This window comes from Octopus bimaculoides, chromosome 6 (genome assembly GCF_001194135.2).
Source record: "Octopus bimaculoides isolate UCB-OBI-ISO-001 chromosome 6, ASM119413v2, whole genome shotgun sequence".
Taxonomy (NCBI): domain Eukaryota; kingdom Metazoa; phylum Mollusca; class Cephalopoda; order Octopoda; family Octopodidae; genus Octopus; species Octopus bimaculoides.
In genome coordinates, this window is record NC_068986.1 from 96,883,416 (window position 1) to 96,893,706 (window position 10,291).

The 10,291-nt window shown below is 35.8% G+C and overlaps 1 protein-coding gene across 2 annotated transcripts in view; it reads left to right on the plus strand.

Moving 5' to 3' along the window:
- The window catches only part of LOC106880876 (zinc finger protein 708-like), a 22,199-nt gene that overhangs the window by 1,851 nt on the left and 10,057 nt on the right, over positions 1–10,291 (plus strand). The window contains exon 2 of one of the 2 annotated variants that reach the window (XM_052969008.1): positions 2,412–4,577. The exons of the other annotated variant lie outside the window; for it this stretch is intronic. Coding sequence (XP_052824968.1) covers positions 2,799–3,815 — 1,017 coding nt within the window. The 5' untranslated portion in view covers positions 2,412–2,798 and the 3' untranslated portion in view covers positions 3,816–4,577. Of the gene's footprint in view, positions 1–2,411; positions 4,578–10,291 lie in introns of those variants that run through there. 2 annotated transcript variants of the gene reach the window in all.

Below are 10,291 nucleotides of genomic sequence, written 5' to 3' on the forward strand. Positions count from 1 at the left end.
ATATATATATATATATATGCATATATATATATATGCATATATATGCATATGTGGGCGCAGGATGTCACAGAACATAAACAACATGAAATACGAATACATGGAATATGAACTTTTTTCGAACAACAAAAGAAATAAATGGAAAACAAGACAAGCAACATAAAGAACGATCCTTTATCAGTTGTCGGCTGCTTTTCTATTCCGTATTTCGAGCAGTCCCCCACTACCACTTGACAACTGGTGTTTGTGTGTTTACGTCTTCATAATATAGCAGTTTGGCAAAAGGGACTGATAAAATAAGTCCCAGGTTTAAAAAAATAAAATAAGTACTAGGATTGATTCATTTGATTAAAAATTCTTCCTAGGTCGTGCCCCAGCATGCCCACAGTCTAATGGCTGAAACAAGTAAAAGATAAAAGATATCTTGAAAAAGAATCAAGTTGAAAATGCACCGGTGGTTTTTTTAATTTATTTATTTTCTTTTAGATGGTTTATTTTTAAGGGCTTAACTGGTTTCACAGACTTTTGTGATTTTCAAAAGTCAAGTGAGATAGAAAGATATAGGGCCATGCCACAAATTTGCAGAATCATTAACACGAGAGGAAAAAATGCTCAGCACTGATTTCATCGTTCATTACTTTCTGCATTCAAGTTATGCTGCGGTTGACTTTGCCTTTCATCCTTTTGTGGTTGATGAAATAAGTACCAGTTGAGCACTGGGGTCAATGTAATCGATTTAGCCCTCCTCCAAAATTGCCGGCCTTGAGCCAGAATTTGAAACTGTGATTATTATTATGATGGCAGCAAGCTGGAATCACTAGAGCAATCAGAAAAATATAACTGCGGTATTTTCTCTGGCTCTTTGTTCTCTGTTTCAAATATTGATGAGGTCAGATTTGTCTTTCATCATTTTGGGGTTAATGAAATGAAATAGCAGTCAAATACTAGGGTTGATGGTATCAGTTAACCTCTCCCGTCAAAATTACTGGTCTTTTACCTTAGTAAAAAACCATTATTATTTTAAGACTCTTTAGTATCTGAGTTCAAATTCCACTGAGCTTAGTTATTCCTTTTACCCCTCTGGAGTCAAATAGAGGTGATAGTACTAACTAATTCCCTTCTCCTCAAAATTGTGCGTCTTGTGCTTAAATATGAAACTGTTATTATTATCATTATTAAGGTGGTAAGATGGCAGAGTCGTTAGCTTGCTAGCCGAAATGCTTAATGATATTTTGTCTATCAGATAGGTTTATCTTTGGCTAGGTATTTCTTCTGCAGCTGTCTTACCAGAAATCAGTGGTGCTTTTCCCTAGCACAAACCCAAACTGCATCTCATCTAAACTAACTCTCTCCCTAATTAGTTGGGCTATGACCCTCTCCGTAACTTTCATTACCTGATCCAACAACTTGATACCTGTGTAATTATTCATATCTAATGTGTTTAATATGTAAAATTGGTATAGCGAATAATGTTATACTGCTATATTTAGTGGCTATTTAAACAATGAGTTCATGGATGATAAACAGGTTGGATGGATGCTGATGAAGGAACAAAAAATTCTGATGTGTCATATATGCATATTATCCATTTTTCACTTTCCATCTTGTTGTTGTTTAATTTAGGCATCTCTGATATGAAACATTGTAACAAAATCAGCTCTGGCTATAACTTCTATAGAAAATCTTTAGAGATAACCGTAACAAGTGATATAATAACACTGCTAACACAGTAGAACATAGTGTTGACTTATAAAACAAGTCTTATATACTTTGTAGTATATCATAGTTGCATAACGAAATGCCATGTCCTACAAGTCATTAAAAAAATGTTATTTTACCACCTGTCCCTTCAAAATACTGTAAACAGACTATTGTTGTTAGAAATACTATTATAAAAGAGTAAATATGTCAGGATTTTTATAGTCTTACCACTTCCAATCATTAACACTGGTCTTACTCTTCAGGTACAGAAAATATATCAGTCTTCAATGGTTACTAATCCTCTTCAAAGCTTGGGTGAGATTCGCAATGGAGAAATGATCCCACATCTGTGGTTGCTGCACTTATAGATATCTTGGATCATACCTCAAAAATGACTAACTAATTGGTTTTTAATCGCTTGTCAACATGCTCCAGCTGTTGGCGTTTAGATGTGCTGCCTTCTGTCTCTTCTTTTTCTACAACTACTACAGCAACCCCCACTCCTTGGAGCTGGTTGGTCTCATATTACCTCTTCTCAAGAACTTCTTACTCATCCCTTCTTTTGTCACTCACTACTATTCTAATCTTCCCACCCCAGACTGCTGGCCATCTGGTGGGATCTAGCACCAATTGGTTATTTTCTACATAATACATGACACACATGCACACATATCTGTGTTAGTTCCATCTAAGATTTTTTCTTTTAATTCCAGGACAGCCGGGTTGAAAAATGGAATTCTACCAAATGTCATCCTTTGACAGTGTTAAATGAAATACAACCAGTGTGAAGTATTACATTTGTCTGAAGGTAACAGTGTGATGTAAGACTTGTATACATACCTACAGCAGACAAATATATGATGGGATACTGACATTAGAGAGCGTTTATTGTCTCGTGCTTATCTTAACACAAACCAGTTTGTTGAAGCAAACCCATGACCAATGAAACATTTGAGAATTCTCTGCATTCGAAATCAACTGATTCAGCTTGAGAAAAATATTTTTCTGGAACTATTGAAAGAAATTCGTTTTTTATTTCAAATGTTTTGGTAGAAAAGTAATACAGAAATTTCTGTTTGTTTCTTCAGCATGGTTTAAGAATGCTAGAGACAGAAGACAAACCTATCAGTAGATGTGATGGTTCGAATAACCCAGACCTAACTTTTAATAAACAGATTCATGATGGAGACAAAGTATACAAATGTGGAAATTGTGGTAAAGCATTTTCGAAAAGTTCCAACCTGTTGGATCATGAACGCATTCATACAGGTGAGAAACCGTATCGATGTGGAGTTTGTGGGAAGGCTTTTTCTCGAAATAGTACTTTAACAGATCACACACGTATTCACACTGGAGAAAAGCCATACTCTTGTGAAATCTGTGGTAAAGCATTTTCAAGTAGCAGTAGTGTATCTGATCATAAACGGATTCACTCAGGAGAAACACCATACTACTGTGAAATCTGTGGGAAGGGATTTGCATTTACTAGTAAGTTATCTCGTCATGTTCGTATTCACACAGGAGAAAAACCATATCATTGTGAATTTTGCGGTAAGGCATTTTCATGCAGAAGTACTTTACTATGTCATAAACGCATTCACACAGGAGAGAAACCGTACCAATGTGAAATCTGTGGGAAAGGCTTTTCAGCTAGCAGTAAACTGTCTCTTCATGTACGCGTTCACACTGGAGAAAAACCATATTTTTGTGATATTTGTTGGAAAACATTTTCCCGTAGCAGTATGTTAACAGACCACAGGCGTGTTCACAATGGTGAAAAGCCATATCACTGTGAAATTTGTGGGAAATCATTTTCTTCTAATAGTAAATTCTCTTGTCACAAACGTGTTCATTCAGGAGAAAAACAATACCAGTGCAAAATCTGTGGTAAATCATTCTCTTTTAACAATCACCTAACTGATCATATACGCATTCACACTGGGGAAAAGCCTTATCAGTGTGAGTTTTGTGGAAGAGTGTTTGCTTGTCGCAGTAACTTATCAGAACACAGACGTATTCATACAGGAGAGAAACCCTTCTCTTGTGAATTTTGTGGTAAGGCATTTTCTAGGAATAGAAATTTAGCTCGTCATTATCGTATTCACACAGAAAAGTGACCATACCAGTATAAAACTTATAACAACAAATTAATCATAAGATCCTGTAGTTTATTTGAAATATTGAAGTAGTGGGATATTGTTATTAAAATATAAAAAAAGAATATCACCATAAAGCTAAAGAATTAGAAAAATAATCTTATTTAATGTTTCATCTTCAATTCTTCATCGTGTGTCTTCAGTATGGTTTATTACATCTTTATATCAAAACATCTTAGATTTGAAGAGGATGTTAACATTCTTGAATTTTGCAATTATGCATCTTGAATGTTAAAAAATTATTATGATTGTGTAAATATTATTGGTTTCAATTATTAATATAAACAATTATATCATCAATGATATAATTGAGACTCTAGTAAACAGACAGAAAATATAACTAGTTACATGAAATTAACCTGGAAAGATTCTCAAATACACTTTCTCAAACACTATCTAATGTAAAACACAACTTCATTAATAAACTTTTGACCCAAATTTATATAAACATAAAAACTGAATTCTTTGACAAGAGATTGGAACTAACTTTTATACAATGAATTACATTTTAAAATGAAATTTCAGTTTTAAGTAATACTTCCTAGAGCCATAGGTAATGCTAATTATGAGCACATCTGTTACTTATACAAATATCTTTACACTCTCCATCTACCAATAGTGAATTTGATGAGAAGCTGCATCACCTCAAGTTCATACTATTTGAAATGTTGAATAAACACTCTACTTGTAATTTTGAATAAATTATTCTGCCAAAACCTCTAATATTTCTCAAGTTTTTTGTATTTTGTCAGTTACAGACACAATATTAAGATTTCTGTTTCTAATGCAGAAGCCATGTATTGTATGAGGGTGAGCTGAAAAGTTCCTGGCTTTGGGTAAAAGAAAATACAAGAAGATCAGTTAATTACGATTTTATTCAGCATATTCCCCGCCCAGATTCATACACTTATTGCAGTGGTCCTTCAGTTTTTCTAAGCCCTGTCAAAGAACTGGAAGGTTGGACCTCCAACCAGGCCTTTCATGATACCCTTAAAGCCAGATACTTTTCAACACACCCTCATATGATTGACCAAAATACTTATGCTAGTATAGCAGTGGAACTCTTGAACAATACTGAGCTATAATGGTAAGTTACCAATGTATCAACTGTCTAACTTGAAAAGATATCTTCGATTGTAGGTACCTCTATAAAATGCTATATCTAATTGTACTGCTAGTGTAATAAATACCACCTTCTTTATTAAAATTGAAACTTGAATTGAATTGTTATCTGCCATAACCTTGGCTTGACTTTATTCTTGGGAAATTAGATAGAAAAGAAGGAAAGCCCAAATTTTTAGGTTGTAGATTTAATCTGATAATTTATTTACTACCACTTGGCACCTTCAGTGCCATTATTAACATTCACTCTGTTGTAGATATCATTCAATACATCTCTCCTTAATTTATTAATGAAGCTATCCTGTATCACTAATTTACTATCAGGAAAGAGTTTACTAGACTCTCAAAAGTTTATGGGATTGATATCTTTTTTATTGCTTTATATTATAAAAGAAAGTAGAACCATGGACTTTGCAGGGTCTTTTAGACAAGATGAAGCCAATGTGGCTGTTATTTAGTTTGAACTTCTATATGTTGAAGTTTGTGCTCAGGGTGAGAGGTGTTTGAGAGTGTTGCATTCTAGGAAATGCTGGATCTGAGATGCATACCTACTCTCTCTCTCTCTCTCTCTCTCTCTCTCCCTCTCCCCCTCTCTCTCTCTCTCTATATATATATATATATAACAATTAGAAAATGGAGGATAATATGCTGAACCCAACTACTTGCAGACGGTGTATCCCGTTGAATTCATTAATTTAATTCATAGCAAAAGTGACAAAGAAAGAACCAAAGCACAGGTGTCTATGGCAGACTATGTTATTTTGCCAACCTGGTTTACATATAGAAGTACAAAGTACATAAGAATTAGAGGATGACCTCTAATTCCTTATGTACTTTGTACTATTCTTAACAGTATACGCCAACGTGATGGATGAATCTTCTTCCTCGATGCTCCTGGAGAGACAGGAAAAACATTTATTATGAAGCTTCTCCTTGCAAAGTTAGACAGCACTAGGACATCGTGGTAGCTCTGGCTTCCTCTGGTATTGCAGCTACTTTGTTACCCAGTGGCAGGACAGCACACTCGACTTTTAAACTCCCTCTCAATTTAGCAGCATCCGAGATGCAACATCATGCAACATCAGCAAAAGCTCAGATCAAGGGCAGATACTTAAAAGGTGTCATCTAATCGTCTGGGATGAGTGCACCATGGCTCACGAGGGAGCTTTGGAAGTATTAGATAGAGCCCTGAAAGACATCCGAGACTGTCAGACTCAAATGGGAGGTGTAACGCTTCTGTTGTCAGGTGATTTCAGGCAAACTCTTCCTATCATTCTGAAAGACACTAGAGCAGATGAGGTCCAAGCATGCCTAAAGTCCTCTGCCCTGTGGCATCATGTTACCATCCTCAGTCTTACCACTAACATGAAAGCTCAGCTACACGGCGACCAAATGTCCGCAAAGCTTGCACGGACATTTTGACACTTGGTGATGACAAAGTGCCTCTCGACGCTGTAGGAGAAATGGAAGTGTGGCCATTTTCCTCTGTTGTTAATTCTGTGGATGAGCTCAAACACAAAGTCTTTCCCAACTTCACAGGAAACTACCAAAATTGGCTGTGTGAAAGAACAATATTAGCTCCCCCCAAAAACGTCGCTGTTAAAAAAATAAATCAACAACTAATGCGTTCTCTTCACACTTACAAGTCTGTTGATACAATTCCAGATAAAAATGAAGTGGTGAACTATCCTCCAGAATTTCTCATATCGTTGGAGCCTCCTGGACTACGTCCCCATATATTAGCACTTAAAGTTGGAACTCCTGTATGTATGTGTGTGTGTATCTGTATATATAGATATACATTTATTTATATATAATTATATCAAGCCCACTCTCTATATATGTAAATTACATGCAAATCACACAGACATATGTGTGTGTATGCATATACACCCCACGTTCGCCAGCGCGCATTTTGTTTCCATATTCGTTTACTACATGTTGTTGTACACCTATTACACTATTAAAAAAAATATTTTTTGGCTGTGGTGAGACGACTCGAAACATTCACGATGTGAATTATTCGAGTCCTCTCCCCCACCTCCGCTCGCGAACGCGCATTTTTTTTTTCATATTCGTTTAGCGCAAGTTGTTTTACACCTATTACACTATTTTTGTCTTTTCTTTGCTCGGGTCAAACCCTTTAGTTTGACCACAATATCCGTTAGTTCCAAAACAATAATCACTAATTACATCTTCCTTACAAACATGTTACACGCGCTCGAATAAAAGATGGAATTGTCACGGACGAGGCACCTTTTATAAGTTTGTAGAATGACAGCTAAACAACAACAACAATAATTTAAGATCTATTTTGTCATAAGGAATCGAGAACGTATAGATTACACATGTCTGTGAAATTTTGAAGTTTCATTTTTATTCTCTTACTTGTTTCGTTTCGGCGATTCCATGATACCAGTTTGTATTTTCGCACGATGCACTGATTTTCTCCGTTAGTTTGGTCTCTTTATCCCGTTGTCCGCATCACGTCAGAGATTGCGTAGCCTCAGATGAGCTGTGATTGAATAAACCCAGATCAAAGGTTTTCTAGTCATAACCATCACGTATATCTACATATTCTCTGATGTGTTCATTGTTTTAAGACGATAGGGAGTGATTGAAATATTAGCTGCTATTTCTAGCAACTTGAGCGACTACGTATAGGCTCTTTTTATGGAAAGGGGTGGTGATTTGTATAGGGTACATCGATAGAGAAATGATAGTTAGAGAATGTAATTTAAATGTTTAACGTGTTGAAGAGCAAGAAAAACAAATAAGATGAAAAAATTATGTTGAGGTAAGCTAACTATTGTTTGATATATTCAATGTAAAATAGTTTATTTTAATGGTTTGTGAAGAGCAGCGCTCATGTTTATTTGCAAGGTCTCAATGTCTAATGGAATGAAGTGTTGGAAGAAAGCATGGTTTATGAGGTTTCCTCGGACTTGGTCCAAGTGTTTATAACAGAACGAACTTCACTAAAAGCGCTACCTCGCTGAGTGGCGGTGTTTGGACGATGGATTAAGACCACCACCCAATAATAAATATCAAAATAGTATCTCATACCATAGGTATGTTTAATAAACATATATTGACTGTAGAAACAAACCCCCATAGATTAAAAATCGCACAACTTTTCAGCAGCTCGAAATCCGCGTGTATGTGTGTTGGGAGGGGGTTAGAATTGATTGATCAGTTCCATTATTCGTTAAACTTGTCACTGTTTTCTAACTGCCGAAATTATGAAGCCAAGTGCTACTTTATAGAAAATGTAAAAGTTATGAATAAATTATATTTACATATTTACACTTTAGCGAAAAAGAACCCAATTTACAAAAGTAAACAATAAGAAAATAGCAAAAAGACAGTTAATAAATAATTAAAATAGATGTATGCTCGCTCCCTCTATTGAACATCATTCTCATCACCAACCTTATACGAGTGTTGCCAGATTAATGTCATAAGAAAGGTAGCACAATTTTTTTTCAAAAGAAACGACTGTATTAGTAACGCCAAATGAAAACTTTGTTTGTTTTGTGGCATAGGTCACCGTAATTCATTCAACGTAAAAAAAAAAAAAATTCCAATGATTCCGGGATGGGGGTCCGACCCCCTCACCTTTTTTTCCGAACAAAAATAAGGGATTTGTGACACATTTGGAGGTCAGGGTACTTGATTCCACGCAAAAAATCCGAGGTTGTTTTTTCTTAGTGAAACGCGTGCGAGTGCACTTACCAAAATTTACTCCCTTTTCCTACCCACAGTGACATGGTGTTAGAATTTTTTTTTTTTTAATGGCTAGAGAGGTTGGTGAAAAATTGTTATGCAGAAGGACTTACTCTTCTGTCAATAATATTGTGACTGCTTCCATCAAATGTTTGCAGTACTGGATACAGTGTAGCAAACTTGTCACAAGTTTTGGTCTCAAGATATTTTGTTTTTATTTTAATTAACACTGAGCATACTTTGGGTATGCTCAGTGTTTATTCTGCTCTATTAAAAAAAAAAAATAAAAAAGAATTGCTTTAACTGAAAATTATAATAAAACTTAGCTAAAAACAGGACAAATGTGTGTACATGGGAACAGGGGCTCAAACTAGGAGAGGAATTACAAAAGTTAAACATAATTGCTGTAACAATTTTTTCCAGCTTTTGTGATGAAATCTCATTGTTTTTCTTCTTTCTTTGACTTAAATGTTTAATTGAAGGCATTTTGTTAAGTAATTTCACTTAATTACTCTTCGTAAAAGGTTCTTTGTTTTCATTTTATTTCGTACATTTACACTGTATATTTTCCCCCTGATTCTATGTTTATAAGTATTCCCCTTCCTCTGTCACCTGTGCCTCCTGCTTATTATAAAGCTTGAGCAATGAAGAATTGCATCAGATCTGTTAGTATCTGATACTCCCACCCCTGCTCTCTATCTCCTACCAGCAAATTTGTAACAGTTGTGTCTTTCTTCTGTCATGGTACCTGAGTAATGACAGATTGCATCTAATCCACTACCACCACCCCTTCACCGGTCTTCACTGCGTCTCCCTCAGGTATCCATCACTATTTCACCAAAGCCATCTTGACTACTCATCACTATTGCCTTCTCTTTTCAGCTAATGTTTCCTTTCTACATTGCTAGTCTCCACTCCATCACATTATTAATATCCATCATCCTTTTACCATCAACTGTTTTATGAGTATCCATCATTCACTCTCTCCTCTTACTCTTTCCCCATTCCTGTCTCTCCCTTTGCTCCTAGCATTGTCTTTCTCTCTCTCTCTCTCTCTCTCTCTCTCTCTCTCTCTCTTCTCTCTTTTTCCACACTATCAACCCAATCACCCTGTTTGTCTCTTCATACTTCCACTTCTTTCTCCAATTCACTTTAGTTCATCTCCTACAACCACTCTCTCTTCAACCTACTCTGTTAGTCACATTGCTTCATACAAAGACAATGTAGAGCAGTGAAGATGTCTTTTGACTTGCAGAGTACAAGGCAACTCCACCAGTTCTGGTACTGCAATAAAATGCTCACAGCACACTCTGTAAAGTGGTTGGTGAATGATGGACACAATGTAAGGACTGTAAGTGTTGTCTTGTGAAGGACATGACAACCTCTGGACATTCAGCTGTAGGAACTTAAAAACATATGAGTGAGGCATAGTTCCCTGAACTAATACTCAAACTGACTCAAACTGTGATCACTTGTCCAACCCACAACAGCATGGAAAGAGAATGTAAAATAATGATGATAATGGTGGTGATGATGATGATTATGCTGATGATGATGATTATGATGAGGATGATGATTATGATGAGTAT